This window comes from Pteropus vampyrus, unplaced genomic scaffold (assembly GCF_000151845.1).
Source record: "Pteropus vampyrus isolate Shadow unplaced genomic scaffold, Pvam_2.0 Scaffold20, whole genome shotgun sequence".
Taxonomy (NCBI): domain Eukaryota; kingdom Metazoa; phylum Chordata; class Mammalia; order Chiroptera; family Pteropodidae; genus Pteropus; species Pteropus vampyrus.
The window spans coordinates 11449352-11468427 of NW_011888801.1; the positions used below are offsets into that span (position 1 = coordinate 11449352).

Below are 19076 nucleotides of genomic sequence, written 5' to 3' on the forward strand. Positions count from 1 at the left end.
GTGTCCAGCATGGACCTCCCTCCATTCCATGGCTTGGTGGACTTGCGTATGCAGTTGAGGCTTGCCATGCTGTGCCACTTCCGGTCCTCCAGCTTCCTGTGGAAGGCGTTGGCCAGCATCAGAACACTGTCATACAAGTAGAGGTTGGAGATCTGCAAAGACAAAGATGGTGAAACCCTTTCCACTGGTATATTTCCATAGAGAGGGAGGGAAACAAGGAGAGGACTGAGGTGACTTAAGATTCCAACACTAAGAAATGGTGCTCATTATTTATGCCACATCCTCTGGCTTCTAGATGTTCATTTGAAAACCTAGCCAGGTGCCAGAGTCCTGACTAGAATAAGACCTAACGCTGCTTCAGGAACTGGAGTTAGGAGGTAGATCCAGACAACAACAGGAGAACCAGGCTGATCAGCACAACTGGGTCTTGTATGCAAGCTCTGTGTGAGACTGGAGTGGGGCATCCTGCTTACATAACAAAGGATGAAGGCAAGGATGAGGAGAAACCAAAAGATGGAGAGAATTGTAGGGAGGGCACAGCATTAGGCAAAGGCATGACTATACAAATGAGTAGGGCCAAGTAGGGCAGGGTCTGCCAGAATTTCCTATAAAGGACCAAGGTAAAGATTTTAGGTTTTGTGGGGCTTACAGTCTCTTCTGCAACTGCTCAATCCTGCAGGTATAGTGTAAAGCAGCCATAGAAGATACTTAAGTAAAGGACATGCCAATGAGACTTTACTCACAAAAATAGGCAGTGGGCTGGATTCAGCCTGTGGGCCATAGGTGGCAAATCCCTGGGTTAGAAGGAAAAAAAAATAGTTCAAGATACCTGCCAATAGAGAAGGAGGAGGATCAAGAGGGAGGCAGGGACTGGACCGTGCTGAGGAGTAACAACACATGTGACTTTGGGGAAAAGGACACCATTGGAGGATCTGTGCTTAGAAATGATATCTGTGCCTTAGAAAGAACACTCTGGCCTTGGATGAGCCTAGGGTGGAAGGTGGGAGAGGCCACGGAGTCTGTACCTGCTGGCTAGGGGACACTTTAGGGATTTGCAACAATGTGCATCTAAGAACTTCCTCTCTGCTTAGCTGTCCACAGCACAGCTGTACAGTTGTAGAGGAGACAAAGCCCATCTCAGCGCTCTGGAGAGCATGGTTCTGAGTTCTTGGAGAAGTGGGAATAACAGTGAGAAGAGCTGCACCGCAGCAGTGCGATCCCGGGGTGGGACGAGTCTGGCTCACTCTCCTGATCATGATTAAAGACCCTGACCTGGATGAGCCGAAACACCAATGCCTGCCTTCTCAGGGGCCCAACAAGCGCTCCCTGTGGGGAGGATGGCAGCCCTATTCTCAGATGTTAACCTCATGCCACCCCACTCCTCCCAGGGGATGTCATCGAGCACAGAAGGAGGAGAGGAAGAGGAGGGTGTGGGGAGGAGGTAACATCGACCCTCAGTCAGGTGCATGACCCCTAACAATAACTGTTGCACAAACAACCATCAGCAAAGTGGGTCAAAGGGATGATTCTCTACACATTTAAGCAGCAAGATGTCAGCTAAAAATATTTCAGAAAAACAAAATCACCGTATATAAATAGGAGCATATGTCAGACTCACAGAACTCCTGGGAAGATCAAATGAGATCCTTGGGCTGCAGGAAGAACCCCTGATGCCACCCAGCCTACCTCCCCCCAGTCCCCAGAATGCCCCTTGCACCCCTGACACCGCCATGCCTTGTTCTCAGCCTGCAATTTCTATCCTCACATGTCTTCAACTGGGTGCCCCCAAAACAGAGCCCCAGACAAGAGCTTGAGTAATAGGAACCATCTTGAGAACTGCAACTGAAATCAGAGGTGGGCCAAAGGAGCTGGTATAGGACATCGAAAACATCTGCTACATCATGCCTGCCCAGCAATTCATGCTAAGTTTCAAGGGTCATCTCTGTCCATGACATGTCCAAGTAGAGCTGACCACTTCTGTGGGTATCCCTGTGCCCTGACCATCCCTGAATATCCCTTTCTTATGTGCCTTCAACCTGTGCTTTCGCAGTTGGCACAGGAATGTATGCCACTAAGGTGCCTGTGTGCCTGGTATCTCTCCATGCTGTAGGTGTAAGATGGGTGGAAGATGGACAAGAGATGTCTCAGTGGTAGCAGGAGAGTATCTGGGATGACTGACCACTGCTGACTGAAACAAGGGCCTCAGGCCAAAGGAAAGCAGGCATGTTAGCAGCTGGTGACCTTTTTCAGGGCCCTGCAGTATACAGGTGCTTACTTGACAGCAGAGAGAAGTTATTCCTACCACCAGGAATTTACCCTCTGCCCTATAGGGAATACTAGGACAAAATCATGTCTCCCACCACTCCAGTCCTGGGGAGCATTTATTTGGGAATGCTCTACCAGTCCTCCTAACTCTCAGGAGCCCCTACCATAGCAAAATTATTTTTTACATGTCTACCTTCTGTCTGGAATACAAAGCCATAATGGAGATGTTGTTATAAGAGAATGTAAGCCACTTAGATTCGGCTTGGTGTTATTTTTTTTTCTCTCTCTCTCTGAAAGGATAACTTAAGGCTGAGAGTCCTTGTGACATGAAAATTTCCCTTCTCAAGACATTTATGGATCTCCCATCCACCCGCTCATAGCTAATGCTATTCAACCAGTGGGACATTTTGATTCACATCTACACCTATAGACACACTCACACACACATAGGCAGAACCAACTCAGCTGTGGCCCAGACCAGCATCCAGTAGAATTTCCCTTTTTCCTTCTAGCATTCAATTCACAATGAATTAAGGTACTTAACAAATGTATGAATGCAGAAAGGTCTGCAATGAAGAGCAACAGGCTCTTTTCCAGGCATGGAAAGGCCTTCCCACTGTCTGACATCTATCACCTCGGGCACCTTCTTCCATGATATACTACACGCTGTCAATTCATAAGTATACTTACCTCAGCAAACTTTGAGCTTCTTAAGTGCAGGGAACATTTTTTTTTTCACTATTTTGGATATACCTCTATATATCTCTCTATATATTCACTACCTCTAGAACCTAGTACCCAGCACCAATCAAGGCACATGGTTGGTTATTAATGTACATTTGATGACAGATGAATGGTGGATGGAAAGAAAGAAGGAAGGAAGGAAGGAAGGAAGGAAGGAAGGAAGGAAGGAAGGAAGGAAGGAAGGAAGGAAGGAAGAAGAGATGAACTGATTTCCTACTAAGAAGGTGCACACTGAACTTGGTTCACAAAAAGAGAAAATATGGAAAACAAACAGCAGGAAAAAAGATTTGCTGCCTCCAACTTTGACTTGAGAGGGAATCTCCTTTATTCAAATAATTTGTTTCTCATTTATAGCCTATTTAAAATGTCTTCTTAATCCTCACTTGGAACTGTTTCCATCTTCTCCACTGACTGCTGCCCCTTCTCCTGGTAAGGTGCTGTCTCAATACTTCCTTGCCTTAAGCAGAAGCTGACACTCAGTATTGGTCTGTGGGTCCACTTCTGCTCCCCAGCCTCAGCATCCTCACTTAGGCGACCTGCTGGTTTCACTGGTGGGAATGCAAAGGGAGGAGTGCTACCCTCACAGTCTGGTTGTCCAGAGAAGGGATGTTTGGGGAAAAGATCAAGAGCAGATCACAGAAAGGCAGCCTCTCCTTAGGGCTCTCTCCAGTTCCTGACAAAGGTAAGAAAAGCCTTTCCTCAGGGTGGGTGGGTAGAGATCAGTGTCAGGCCTTGGTCATGCTGTGCCCTTGAACCAAGAAGAGTGGTCTGGAAGGAGAGAGGCTCCCAGCTGCAATCCGTACATCTCACTGGTCTCAAAGGGCTAACAGCCCATGCTGGAGCTATAGGCCACAGAGCTGGGGTGGGAGTTAGTGAGGAGCTGGCCTGAAGGAGTCCCTGCCTTTCTTCCTCACAGAGCCTGGGGCTCTGGTTACCCTAGGAACACTGCAACACAAAAGTGATAAGGAATCAAAAAAAGCATTTCAGGTAAGAGTAGACTTGAGAAGCAAAAGAGGAGCCAAAGTATCAAGGCCAAGGAGATAGCAGAAGAAAGATCCAGACACAAAGCAAAACACCTGGCACCATGTCAGACATGTCAAAAGGCATCAAGTGAGAAGCACACCAGAGCCAGAGCTAGAAGAGGGGCCCAAGGCTTTTCTGGGAGGCTGTGGCCTCACTCTAGATGGGAACCGAGCTGGTTCAGCTGGCCGCCCTAAAGATGTATATGAAGTTCCTCTTTCACTCTCATGCAGTAGGACTCTTACTCTATTGTGCCAGCAGCTGAGCCGGGTCACCAGGTAGGATGAGCAGGAGCTTTGGATTCATCACAACCTGGGCCAGCTTTGTTCAGTGCTATACTCCAGTGTTGACAACAATGTATGGATATAGCAAGCACTCAGTAAATGCTTACTGAATGGGTGAGTCGAATCTCCACTTGCATTCATTTGCTGAGTAGTGTTGAACAAGTCATTGAATGCTCTTGACTTATGTAGATAATAAAATGTGATGTGATCGGTGGCCCTAGAGAAGTGCATTGGGCAGCCCTGATTTACTCCCTGTGAAAAAAGGTGCACCAATACTGTCCTAAGCTCTTTGCATGCATTTTCATTTTTGGAGGGAACACAGATAGGAAAAAAATGGAAGAGAACATAAAGGACCCAAGCCAGTAGCTGACTTCAATGTGGATGAGCTAAGAGCTCCTCCAAGGGTGTCGCAGTCACTGGGACCCAGTACCTGTCTGGCCTATCAGAAGAAAATTGAGCTTGGATCTGCCAACACCACTCACCCTCTCGCCCAATTTCTCTTGGTCTGAAAGCTTTTCAAAAGTGAGCAGGGGTCATATCTGGCTTTCGTAGTTTCTGGCTCAGAAGACTGAGCAAGAATCAGTCCTGAGCATTATATCCCCAATCCTGCCTATAATCTGCTCACCTGAGCACATGTCCCTGGTCTCTCGCTGGCCCCAGCAGCAAAGTCACAGCTGCCACAGCCCCCTGGGTCTGAGCCTGGCCTTTCAGAACTGCATGCCCTGAAGTGTTGCAAAGCTGCCTCTGAGGGAAAGGCAACTTTTCTGTCCCTTGGGTTGTTCCACAAAAGTAGTCAACACAGGAAGACCCAGAGTGGGGCCTCTATAATACCCTGACCCAGGTTCCTGACAGGAAGGTGGCTTGGACCATTGCAATAAAAAACCTGATATGTGCAGTGCAGGGCTGGCTCAGCCATAGAAGCCTTCAGAACAGCCAGTCCTGTAATGAGACCACCCAGGTATGCACGAGCAAGGGGGAGGCAGACAGGATATGACTAGAACAGTGGGCAGCTGCAGCCCAGCCCTGTGGGAGGTGCTGTGTTCTGCACTCTGTTGTCACCTATTGCCTGTCCCCTACTCAGGTTTAGGAGTTTCTGTCCTGGGGAAGCTTCCTTACGTCCTCTCTACATGATCACCTGTCCACCACCACCACAGCATGATTCAAGTGCCCTCATTTGTCACTAGGAAGACAGTAACCACTGGTTACTTTGTCCTCTAGTCTGAGGATCTTTCATTCTACCCTCCACAGAGTTGCCTTTCTTGGATGTACATCCTGTTCTGTCATGTCTTCAAGGGCTACACCCTGCCTCAGCACCCTGGCAGCTGCCCTTATCTCCAATTGACCTTCTTGCATCTCACCTCTTACCTCAGACACACAGAATTCTGCCTGTGCTAGCCTATGCACATGCCATTCTCCCTAACTGGAACATGCTATAGAGATTAATAGTCCCAATTTATTTGGAGTTTGTGAGAATTAAGAGAGAGAACATTTATGATCTATCTAACAAAGGAACTGGCATAGAATAGGTGCTTAATGGATGTTTGTGGAATTAATGAATGTTGGATTAATAGTTTTAAATCTGTTCTTAGAAAAAAAAATGCCAAGGTAAAGAGATGTCAAGGCATTTGCAAAGAGGACGCCTCTTAGAATATGAGTAACAGAGGATGGAAACCATGGTGGGAAAACGGTATAGGAGCTCTGGACCAGTGTGTTCCATGTGGAATTGTCCATTTCCAGTCAGAGTCTGGGGTATGAACTTCCATGCGAGGTGGGTTCCCGAGAAGGCTTGAATTTCCAAAGTCAATTACCTATCCAAGAGGTGAGTCCTCAGAAGGGAAATAGGGAGGGTAAGGCCACATCTCTGGGGGGCAGAAGAGGGAATTCAGTCATGAGCTCTTCACTGGAGCTTGCAGTTCTTGAGAAACCCAGGTACACCCTCCTGTCTGCTGGATAATTAAAGATCAATTGCATGAGGCAAACTGAGGACCAGAGATGGAAAAACTGGTTTGATTTTCTAAGAGTTAGTACCAGAATCTCCATTTCACCAGTAACTATATTTTATTTAGGAATATACCTTGTGTCAGCAGGAACAAAGGTTACCAATAAGATTGTTAAATTGATCTTCATGAGAAAATAAGGAGAATTTACTTAGGTGTCAAGACCCAGAGGGAGAAAAGAGAAGGTGGAGAGAGAAGCCAGCAAGATAGAGAGAGGGTGGGGCATGGGAGAGGGAGGGGGGTGTTCAGCACATCAGAGATTGTGTGTGCAGCTACAGTGTAAATGCCACCACTGACCCCCACCACACATGAATGACATCATCTCTGAGACTTGGATTTGTTGTCTCGTTGGAACCAGGAAAGACACTGATTTCCCATCTGGAAAATGTCCATGCCAGGTGGGGTGAAAAAAGCGCTATTCGAGCTCAGATAATCTGTTTACTTACTGAGTCCTCCGAAGCAGTATTAGAGCCAGAAGTAATGGAACTATAAGCTCCCCAGCACTGTGAAAATCTCTGAGCAGTTCAGGAGAGTTGTGTGCTTCCAATCCTGTCTGGACCTCAGCAGTCTGAGATCTGTGCCCACCCACTTCAGACTGGAAGGGAGAGGTTCTGGAGGATGATGGTTGTGTGTGTAACTGGCTGTCTGCCCTCCTGGTGCTCTCTGCATGTTTCTCCATAGTAAATCTGAAAATTTAGGCAAGTCATATGAAGGTGCTCCAAGCTTGTCTCCATTATACTATACTCCAGGAGGGTTATGCATCCACATTATCAAGATAAGAATCCTTTTTGAAGGCAAAGGAAGATGAATGGCAGGCCAGGATTAGAGCCACATGCACCAGCTGCATCTTGCCATCAGACCATTATCTGCCCCACGCCAAAGCTGGAATCATGGAAAATGTTTTTATTAAGAAAGGCTGAATTTCTTCTAGGTTTCTAAAGAGCCCAGTTTTTCTCTTCCCTCCGTCATTAATCAAGCCAAGTGGACTGTTCAGGGAGATCTCACAGAGACAAACAGCGGGAACTGACCTTTGACCAGATCCTCAGACAGGCTCCGGTCACCCAGCAAAATCAGACAAGCAGCCGGCAAAGGGTCCAGCTGGGAGGACAAGCTGACGCCCAGATGTCACAGCTTGAGAAATCCATCCCCAAGCGAGGCCTTTCTGCCAAACTGCTGCCGGCCCACCTGTCCAGAGAGCAGGCACCACAGCCAGGCCTGAGGAGGGACAGATGGCAGCAGAGGCCAAAGGGTACTGGAGCTCTGCTCATGGCTGAATCCACGGGGAGGATGTGCAGAGTGGGGTGGGGCATTTGTCTATACCAGAGGACCTCTAGTTCCAAATGCATATGTGGCCGCCTGCAGCCAGAATGGCAACCAGTTGTACCCAAAGAGAGTACCTGTGTGATTGTCTCTGACAAAGGCATTGATGATCACGCTTCCCTAGTCTAGTTGCTAAACGGTCCATTCACATCTTTAAGATGAAGTAAACCAGTGAAAGTGACAAGGTATCTCTGGTAGAGGAGGCTTAGTGTTGCTTCAGAGTAAAGGGTTCTACTGGCAGTTTGACAAAAAGACTTGTAGCCAAGAAAGAACACAGAAAGCCTTAAAGAAACAGGGACACATGTGAGAAAGGGAGTTTTAAAATGCTTAATAGATTGAGCTGGGGAGATGTGATTGCATCTATCAAGCCTCTCAACAATTTTAAAATGCACAAAGAAGAGAAATATCAATCCGAGGGAACATTTTATCATAATACCACATCGGCCCCCACAGCTTAATTCAAAGATCAGGCTCCACAGTGACCATACAGCTTATATCATTTGCCTGTTCCCCTTTAGAAACACATTTAAATATAAATGGGGTGGCAATGTGACAAGATGTCTGTTACTTCAATTGCACCAGGAAATGCAGTTCTGAAGACCAAGTACATTATAGATTCTCCTCTAAGCACAGCTGCTCATGAAATCTTAGCAAAATCTCAGGGTTCTTTGGGATTGGTTATCTCTTTTATTACTGCCTGAGTCAGACAATCCTTAAACTAGCTTGTCAATAAAACAAGAATGGAAACACCCAAATAAGACAGTGCTTGGTAGGGAACACTAAACAACAGCACTGTACACTGGCAATATTTTTGAAGCTACTAGAAGACACTTATCTAGGTATTTTTCTTCCAAGGGACTTTCTCTCTACTAAATAGGAACCAAATTGATTTGCTATACTAATGCTTGTTTGGCTTTACAGCACAGAAAGCCTTGACCATAGGCCTAATAGAAGATGGAGTTTCTGAGGTCAGCTCCATGGAGAAGCTGAGAGATGGATGATCTTGTAAAAATTTCGTGTTCTTGATGGTCCTCATGAAAACTTCCAACCCAGAATTATCATCCCAAGAGCAGCCGTCGCGGGGAGAAACTAAAGATGGACTTAAGAGCCCCATTTCCAAAAGGATTTTCATTAATTTCAAGACAAAGTTAATAATCCATGACATAAATTTTTGTGAGCTGGTTGTTCTAAACATGTTAGAGTCTCCTCAATAAATCTTACAGCTAGAGGCTAGTAGAAATTAGTTTGTTTTCTACACTGTCATTAAAAAAGAAAGAAGTGGTAATAGCTACTGAGGAAACTTGAAGGGAATGGCTTGTAAATGAGATGAATCTACGAGCTGCCCAAATTGTTGTTGGGCAAGATGAGTAAATAAATTCACATTTCCCTCTCTTCATAGCTCCGCACAAGGAAGCAGATGCAACAAATGAAGATAGAGACTCCTTTAATAAAATATTTTATTTATAGATCTATAAAGAGGCTTCTAGAGACAGTTTAACTTGTGTTAAGACCTACATTCTTAACAGATCTACCCAATCATTCCTTATTGAGGGTCTCCAGTGAGCAGGATCCTATACAAATTGCTCAGCGGGTCTCAAAGACAAGGCCTCTCCTCTTCCACGCAAGGCAGCTCTGATTTAAGTGCCTGCATAAATGATGTGGACAGTAAGTGGTATGCGATGCCTGTGATTTGGGGCTGGACAGATGGGAAATACTCTCCCACCAGCTGTGATGCTTTTAAAGAGCATGCTCCGGAAGATAGGTGCACTATGTCATACAAAAAAAATGAGGCCATGTCTAGCCTTGCCGTGGAAACCCTGCAGCATACCTGGCTACCTCCTCCACAGTGATACCCTTAATAGCTCAGTCTTATTATAAATGCTTTCTACATGTTCTCTTGTTTAATTTTCATTATGAAAATTCTAATGGATAGGTGATATTGTAATACCCAATTTATAGAGGAGGAAACTGAGGCACAGAATGACAAATAAATAATAATGCTTAATAATTAGTACTAGAGTTACTGAGACTTGAACCCAAGCAATCTGGCTCCTGTTCTGCTGCTGCAACTACAATTACTACTCCTACTGCTGGTACTGCTACTACTACAGCTGCTGCTACTGTTGCAACTAATGCTACTACTACCACTACTGCTATGCTACTACCACTACTGATACTACTGCTATTGCTCCTTCTACTACTTATACTACTACTGTTCCTACTGCTATTGCTACTGCTACTACAACCACTGCTATTATTATTGTTACTACTAGTACGACTGCTACTATTATTGCTGCTTCTGCTACTACTGCTGGTACTGTTGCTACTGCTACTACTACTGGTGCTGCTACTGTTACTACTGTTGCTACTAATACTGCTGCTGCTGCTGCTGCTGCTGCTGCTGCTGCTACTACTACTACTACTACTACTACCACCACCACCACCACCACTACAAGACCTCTGTCATGTCGCTCTTAAATCTTGCTCTTTATGTAGTACCTGGGTCTCTGCAGGAATAGAGAGGAGAAGTGAGGCCAAGGTTCTAGATATGATATTGGATTTACCACATTTGATGATGACTAACCACATATCTCCAAGGTGTGCCTTTGTTTATACTCTTATTGGGCGTGGGTCATTTTAGTATGGCCTCAACCTGATTCCTCATCAAGTCCAGCAGTCTCCCTTTCTCCCTTGTTCTCCAGGTCGGATTCTTTGCATCCAGTGTTTCTGCTATGCAACCAACAATTGCACCTGCACCTTTAATCCATGCAAAATGAGTAATCATAGACCTCAATGAGAAGTGCTTTCCCCCATGTTTCTGTGATGGGAAGTGGACTAAAAAGGAACTAGGCAAATGTTTGGGTGGGGGCAAAGCTGGAGTGTGTTTGGAGAAGGATCAAGCCCTTCAAGGAGAGAGACTGGAGAGCCCTTCCTAGGGTCTGGCTCCACAGAGAGTGAGGGAGTCCCCTCTCCCTCCTAACCTAGATGGGCATATGGGGATGGGCTTACACTCTCTGAGCCACATCATCTCACTCCACTTCCTTCCACATGGAGAGTGGAAGTGATAAATATAGAGGCACACTGAGAGGGACATACATGGCCCTTGCCTCTTCTTCCAAACTCCATAATAGAGGAAAGCAGAGCAGGCCAGCAGCAACCAAAAATATAAAATCTTGTATCAAGCACCTGCCTCTCCTCCTGGCCCATATGCCCAGGGTTCTAGAGTCCATAGGTCCTGCAGATGCCTTTGGTCCACTCTTTTGGCCAACCCCTCATCACCTTAGAAAAACCCAGATATTTTGATGGATTCCTGGAGCATTTAGCATGGAGAGTAGGAATTACTCCAGCAAAAAAAATCAGTGCCTGTTGTGTTTCCTCAGTGTTTACCATCTGTTGGGGCATGTTTCCTCCCACCCTCACCTCTACCTCCACCCCATTCCACTGCCACCAAATATAAGATTATAGAATGGATTCGATGTTTTGACAAATTACACATGTACCTATCCCACTCAGAAGATTCTAAAAATCCTCCTCCCCCAAATGTGTACCTCCTGAGAGGTGATACCAAAATGTTTCTGGGGTAGGACTGATAATCAGGTGGCAGATACAGCCTATCTCTGTCTTGAAACCCTGATTTTCATTTCTTGTGCCTGAGTAGGTAAAAAAGTGTAACTAGTTTCAAATGCTGACTAGCAAGCATGTCACATGCACAAACTTCTGGGATTTTTTCACAAACTCAGTTGGGAGAAATTTCCTTATGTTAAGAGGCTCCCACCAAGAATCAAATGTAAGTTTTCTCATGTATGATATTCTTAATGGAGAAACAGATTCTAGGCTACCAGTGAAGTTTCCACAGTGCTTCGTTTTTACCCCCAAACATCCTAGAGAAAACCATCCCTCACAACAGGTGCACAACTCCAAATCCTACTCTTAGGCTGCACCTCTGCTGAGGGAGTGGTGGAAGGATTGACCATAAGCACTCTACCTCTCATCTTAGAAGGGATGGAACAGGTGCCAGGAGATGGTACTGCCCTCTCATCCCTCCCTGCTCAGCTAAGATTCCAGCAGTGTCCTGACTGACCTAAGCCTCAGTATTCAGCAATGACTTGGGACAGTCTCTAGTTATTTCACAAGAGCCATGTCCATATTACTACTGACTTCCTATAGGGAAAACCTAAAATAGGTTCAAAATGATGACTCCTCTGAGGAAGTCTTCATCCCCAGTCAGTCCTGCCAGATGAACCCATTCCCAACAAAACAGTCATCAGAGAAGTCTAAGAGACAGGAATCTCCTTACTACCTAAGCATGTAACTTTTAAATACAAGAAGCATCCAGTGAGCTAATATGACCTGTCTGCCATAACTGCCTGATAATGCTGTTCAAAGGCACAGCTCCGTTGACTGGTTTCAATGTGTCAGCAAGTGACAGAGTTCTAGCAGTTAAAGGCGGTGGGCAGGCCAAAGGCATGGGTGAAGTCCCTCCTGGAGGAAGCTGGGGAGGTGGGCACTGACCTGCAACATCTGGAGGTAGCCTTCCTGAGGGTCACAGAGCAGGGAAGAGATGCGGTGGTTGTTTCTCATGCATTTCTGGTTGTCCTTTGCAGATGGGAAGATCTGTCGGACCACGGTCATCCTGCCAAGGGCGCTGTGGACCAGATCCAGAATCTCCGGGTCACTAATTTCCTGGGAAGATAATGATACCCATGCTTACCATTAACTCATGAACTTTCTCTGCACAAGGGCGACAGCCTGAATAGCTAATGCCAAAGGGATTAAGGGATTGGGCCTAGGTCATACAGTTCATTAGATGCATGTTTACAAATATTACTTGCTAACCCTAAAACGCAAACAGGGTTACTCAACATCTTCCTTGAAACCAGAAAAAGATGTCTGTGGCTAAATCATCAATGTGCTGGCTTTCGTGGAGTCAAGCTCTTAAGAACCAGTGCTATCAAAAGTCATGGTAGGCATTAGCTGGAAGTAAGGCTAAATTTTCTGTTGGGAGTCATCGTCAGATTAAGTGCAGGACAACTAGTTTTCAAATTCATTAACCAAAATGTAATGAGTTTCCTCTAATTCTTTAATAATTAGATTCACTTTTTAAAAAATGATTTGCATACAAATTTTGAAAATATATTCATTCATTCATTCATGGTACAAAAATCTACCCAATATCTCATCTGTGGTTTGTTCTGTACAAAGAACTGGGGGTACAGCTGTAAATGAATCAGCCTTAATCTCATCCAGCGAAGCTCAAGGTATTCACAGAATGAAATATACTAAAGATGTAATAGGAAAATTTAGAGGCAAAGGAAACCCATTGTGCTTTCCATGTTAGAATGTGGGCTAAGCACTTTACATACATTAGCTCATTTGGTGCTCACAACAGCCCTAGGAATTTTATGAGGTAGATCCCATTATTATCCCATTTAGAAGGAGCACTCTCAAGCATAGAAATAGCGAAGGAGCCAGCCACGGGGAGCTCTTTCTAGGATAGGCTTCTTTGAGGAATTAGCACTGAAGCCGAACCTGAAGGATGAATTTGTTAAGCAAAGTTTTTGCATGTATAGAAGAGGAGGTGCCAATGCCAAGCTGAGTTAGTGGTGGTGCTGCTGAAGATGAGAGAACAGACTGTGCCCTATGCTACCCTGTTCCAGGTAGAGGCAGCAGGACTCATGAAATACCATAGGTTTCCCCCACCTGGGGAGGGATAGGGCCACAGGCAGAAAGGAAGTCAAAGGCAGCCCTGCAGCTGTGCCCTGGGCCAGATATGTGTGTGTGGCAGGGGAGGGGTCGGGAGTGCACAAGGAGGGCTCATAAAGCCAGCTAAAATGCTCACCCTAAGGGCAATAAGGAAGTTTTGAAAGGATTTAGGCATAAACAAGCCACAATGAGATTTACATTTTTAAAAATCTATGGCAGCTGTATGGAGAGAAGATTCTAGGGGCACAAAACTGCTTCATGACTGGGAACAAAAGGAAAACTACAGAAAATGGAAACTCGCATGAACCAAGGGTTTTAGCAGTAGGAGAGAGTCAGGTAAGGAAAAGCTCTGGTTACTACTGACTGTCTCTAAAAAGTGACCAAATCGGTGGTTGGTTGCAAGTTGAGATTTTAACTGTGAAGAACCTCATTTTAAAATAGATCTTCAATATTCAGTCTTGCAGATGATACATTCTAGCTTTTAGACAATGAGATGATATAAATGGAGGTACTGAGGTTAGAAATTAGTAATCAAGTGTTTTAAAGTCTGTTAAATAAAAACATAATATTTTTAAGGGTAAAATAGTAAGTGTATTTCAGGAATTGTCGTAGAGGAATCTGATGTGAACTCAAAGATGGTCCAATGAAACCACATGCTAGATCTGGGAGAAAGTAAGAAATTAAGTGCTGCATTCTTTTAGAATGACTAATAATTCTCAAGTATGATGAATTGTAGTAATCAACAAAGAATTAGCATCCATTTATGATAAAAACTCTCAGCAAAGTGGAAATAGAGGGAACATGCTTTAACATAATAAAGGCCATATATGACAAACCTACAGCTAACATCATACTGAATGGGGAAAGGCTATAAGCATTTCCCTTAAGATCAGGATCAAGACAAGGATGCCCATTTTCACCACTCTTTTTCAACATTGTATTGGAAGTCTGAGCCACAGCAATAAGATAAGAAAGAGAAATAAAAGGCATCCGAATTAAAAAGGGAGAAGTGAAACTCTCATTATTTGCCAATGAGATGATACTATATAGAGAGAACCCTAAAGATTCCACCAAAAAACTGTTAGAACTGATCAATTAATTCAGTAAAGTAGCAGGTTACAAAATAAATATTTAGAAGTCAGTGGCATTTTTATACACCAATGATGAACTGTCAGAAAGAGAAATTAAGAAAACAATACCATTTACAATTACGTCAAAAACTATAAAATACCTGGGAATCAAATTAACCAGAAGATAGAAGAACTGTTTTCAGAAAATTATAAGTCATTGAAAAAAGAAATTGAAGAAGATACAAATAAATGGAAGCATATGCCATATTCATGAGTAGGCAGAATCAACATTATTAAAATGGCCATACTACCCAAAGCGATCTATATAGATTCAATGCAATCCCTATCAATGGAATTTTTCAGAGAGCTAGAACAAATAATCCTAAAATTTATATGGAGCCATAAAAAATTCCGAATAGCCATGACAATCTTGAGAAAGAAGAACAAAGTTGGAGGTATCACACTATCTGATATCAAAATATACTTCAAGGCTATAGTAATCAAAACAGCATGGTAGTGGCATAAAAACAGGTACATTGATAAATGGAACAGAGAGCCCAGAAATAAATCCATGCCTATACACTCAATTAATATATGACAGAGGAGGTAAGAATATACAATGGAGTAAAGACAGTCTCTTCAATAAATGGTGTTGGGAAAATTGGACAGATACATGCAAAAAAAAGAAGCTGGACCACCTTCTTACACCGTATACAAGATTAGACTCAAAATGGATTAAAGACTTAAACGTAAGACCTAAAACTATGAAACTTCTAGAAGAAAAGATAGGCAGTAAACTCTGATATTACTAACAGGAATTTCTTTTCAGATATATATCCTCGGGCAAGGGAAACAAAAAAAATAAGCAAATGAGGCTACATTAAACTAAAAAGGTTTTGTACAGCAAAGGAAACCATCAACAAAACAAAAAGACAATTGACTGAGAGAAGATATTCGCTAATGATACATCTGATACAGGGTTAATATCCAAATATATATAAAGAACTCATACAACTCAACAACAACAACAACAACAAAACAATCCGATTAAAAAATAGGTGGAAGACTTGAACAGATACTTCTCCAAAGAGGAAATACAGATAGCCAATAGACATATGAAAAGATGCTCAAGGTTGCTAACCATCAGAGAAATGCAAGTTAAAACCACAATGAGATACCACCTCACACCTGTTAGAATGGCTATCATCAATAAATCAAAAAACAGCAAGTGTTGGCGAGGATACGGAGAAAAGAGAACCCTCATACATTGTTGGTGGGATTGCAGATTGGTACAGTCACTGTGGAAAACAGTATGGAGGTTCTTCAAAAAATTAAAAATGGATATACCTTTTGACCCAGCAACTGAACTTCTGGGTATTTATCCAAAGAAGACCAAAACAATAATTCGTAAAGATCTATGCACTCCAATATTCATGGCAGCACAATTTACAATAGCCAAGATGTGGAAGCAACCTAAATGCCCATTAACAGATGATTGGATAAAGAAATTATGGTTCATATGTACAATGGAATATTACTCAGCCATTAAAAAAATGAAATCCTACCATTTTCAATGACATGGATGGACCTCGAAGTTATTATGCTGAGTGAAATAAGTCAGACAGAGAAAGATAAATACCATATGATTTCACTTATATGTGGAATCTAAAGAACAAAAAGAACAAACTAATCAAAAACAGACTCACAAATATAGTGGACAATTTAATGATGAACAGAGGGGAGGGGAGTTGTGGGGCTGGGAGAATGGGGTGAAGGGTTAAAGAAGTTCAAATTAGTAGTTGATACTTGGTCATGGGGATGGCAAGCATGGCAGAGGAATGCAGTTAGCATTAATGTGATGGCTAGGTGGAGGGCCAGGGGAGGGAGGGAGCAATTAGGGGTGCCTTTTATGAACTATATAGATGTCTAACCAATGTACTGCATACTTGAAGCTAATTTAAATAAATAAATTTAAAAAAATTTTTAAATAAAATGTGTTAGATAATGACAAAAAAGAATTGAAGTACTATTACATATTGAATCTGGATTTAAATGAATGACTTTTGTATTTCAGACAAAAGTGTATTTAAGGGAAGATGATATTGTTGGATGGGGACCAACTGACAATCAAAGGTGGGAAAATAGGTAAGATGAGCCCAGAACCCAGTTGGGTTTCAGAAACCAGAGCAGCGAATGGAGCTGAGCCTAGCCTTCATTCTCTGGTCTGCTCTTAGCTGCCCTGCTAACAGAAGCCCTGCCCTGAGCACAGAATAGTAGGGTGATAAAAATCACATTCTGATCTAACAGTAAGTCAGTCTGTAAGAAAGAACATTAGTACAGTAGTTAGATTTACTTGGAGAAGGGATATAAGAGGCTTTGGAGAGGGAATTTTATTTTATCTAGGAAAAAAATGAGGTCATAAAGAACAAAATTTGAATTATGCATAAGAGATTAATCAAGCCTACACACCTTGAAGAGGAAATGGTTATGTCAAATACCACTGTTTTTCTCACTTGATGGTAGAGGCCACCATAGAAGCTCTTTTATTAAACCTCTCCTGAGTCCTCAACTCTCTAGAGAGAGAGTCAGTGTCACTGAGCACTCCCCACTGTACCCCAAGCAGGGCCCTGGAAATCTGTAGGGAGCCTGACTTACAGGGCACACAATACCTTTCTGTAAGTATAACATAACCATCACTTTCCCTGGCAACCTGTAGCAGTACCTGGGGTGACTGAATCAGAGGCAGCCATGACATAACCAAGGGGGCTCAACTCCTAACCCCAGCTATCCTGGTCTCCAGACTGTTCCTTTTTCATTCTGCCTGGCCAGGACTCCTTGAGAGCTTGACACAACTCTCTCCAACTCATCAGCTGCCATATGCCTTCCTCGCAGTGAGGATCTGCTAGATCTCTGGAGACTTTCCTGTCTCCCGTGGCCCAGTCCTCATCCACTCACTCTGAGTCAAAGCACAGACTCTGTCTGCCAGTGCACTGCTACCTGCCTCCCCACAACTCCGGGCCTATACATGGTGTCCAGTGCAGAGATAGCTGCAATCAGAATCTGAGAATTCACAGGAGCAACTCCCCCAGATCCCTTGGTGGGCAATGAAAAAGGTCACTACTTCTTCCAGGGATATGTTCTGAACCTATGCCAGCAGCTCCATGACAGATCCTCTCCTGTCCTGTTGGTCTCACTGGGCCCCTTCAGTACCATAGGGGTGAAGGCAGGGATCTGCTCACTCCTTGCTCACTCCTGCAAGGCACTGCCATCAGGCTGCATACCAGGTCAGCCTTTGGACCACTGTGAGGGGGCCAAACCACTGGGTTCCTAAGGATGCAGAGAACAATCCAAGCAGCTAATTTACAGAAACCATTTGGAGAACAAATTTGCCCTTCATGCCAGTTGAACATTCCTTCCAGATAGTGCTGTGGATGAGCAGAAGTAAGACAATGAGTACAGGCTGTGTAACCTTCACTGACCTCACCGAAGTCAGAAAGGACACAGTGCAGACAACAATAACATGTCATACCCAGATGCTCGCTGGAGTGCATAGGCTCAAAATAAATCTTGCTTATTTCATTCTTTTTAATTTTGTTTATTTTATTCTTTTTAACTTTATATTGTAAATTATATTTAACTAACAAATATTACATACATTGAGTAATAAAATGATTTCAGTGTGCCTTCAAGCTAAGAAATAAAATATAACCTGCATCTTGGTCAGATGCCTCTTTCTCAAATGCTTACCTTTCTTCCTCACCAAGAGCCCGCCTTTGTCATGCTATAACTACATATGTAACCCAAATAATGTGTAACTTGAACGTTTTGTTTAGCTTTGTGCAAGATAAACAGTCTGCATACCCCTTGCAGTTGTTTTGACTCAGTGGCCCTGTTGTGTGTCAGGATTACCCGAAAAATGATAAAATTGCAGAAGTCCAGCCCTGTCCTACTGCAGCGAGCAAAGCCTCTGTGTCCTCCATTAGCTCTCCAGATAATTCCAATACTCACCAACGTTTAAAACCTACTGGTTAAACATTAAGTTTCTGTGGTCTATTCATGGCAATGGGCGCTGCTCTAGTGTATTCATTTTCACAGCTGCATACAATTGCATTGCATGACTATGCCACCATTTATTTACTCTATTGTTGATTACCATTTGAATGATTTTGTTTGATTGCTATTTTGACCAAAGCTTCTATGTGTATGCATCTTGGTGAATTTGTATAAGAATTTCTAGGGTACATACTTAGAATAGAATTCCTCGATAGAATATGAACATGTTCAAACTTCCTACTTAATACAAAATTTTCAAAGTGATTGTACCAGTTTATAATCATGTGTGGTAAAGAGAGTTCCTATTGCTGCGCATCCTTGCCTGCACATGATATTGTACAACTTCCTAATATTTGTCAATCTGGTTACTATAAACTAGTACATCATTGGGTTTTAATTTCCACTTCCCTAATTCTTAATAGGTTAAGTCTCTTTCACACATTTATGAATCATTTGTGCATCCTTTCTTGTGTTTGTGTTTCTGTCCAATTTCTATCAGTTTGGGTCTCTTGCATATTGATGTCATGAACTTTTTAAAAATTCTAAATACTAAGTCTTGGTCACAAATATCTTCTCAAGTTTTTAGAATGTTTTGTAGAACTAGCCCAAAAACTCATCTA

The 19076-nt window shown here is 43.3% G+C and overlaps 1 protein-coding gene across 1 annotated transcript in view; it reads right to left on the minus strand.

Moving 5' to 3' along the window:
* The window catches only part of GRID1 (glutamate ionotropic receptor delta type subunit 1), a 706314-nt gene that overhangs the window by 218604 nt on the left and 468634 nt on the right, over nucleotides 1–19076 (minus strand). Inside the window, exons 6-7 of the mRNA XM_011355348.2 lie at nucleotides 12143–12313; nucleotides 1–152 (exon numbers count right to left, since the gene is read on the minus strand). The exon at nucleotides 1–152 is cut by the window's left edge and continues 11 nt beyond it. Coding sequence (XP_011353650.1) covers nucleotides 1–152; nucleotides 12143–12313 — 323 coding nt within the window. The remainder of the gene's footprint in view (nucleotides 153–12142; nucleotides 12314–19076) is intronic.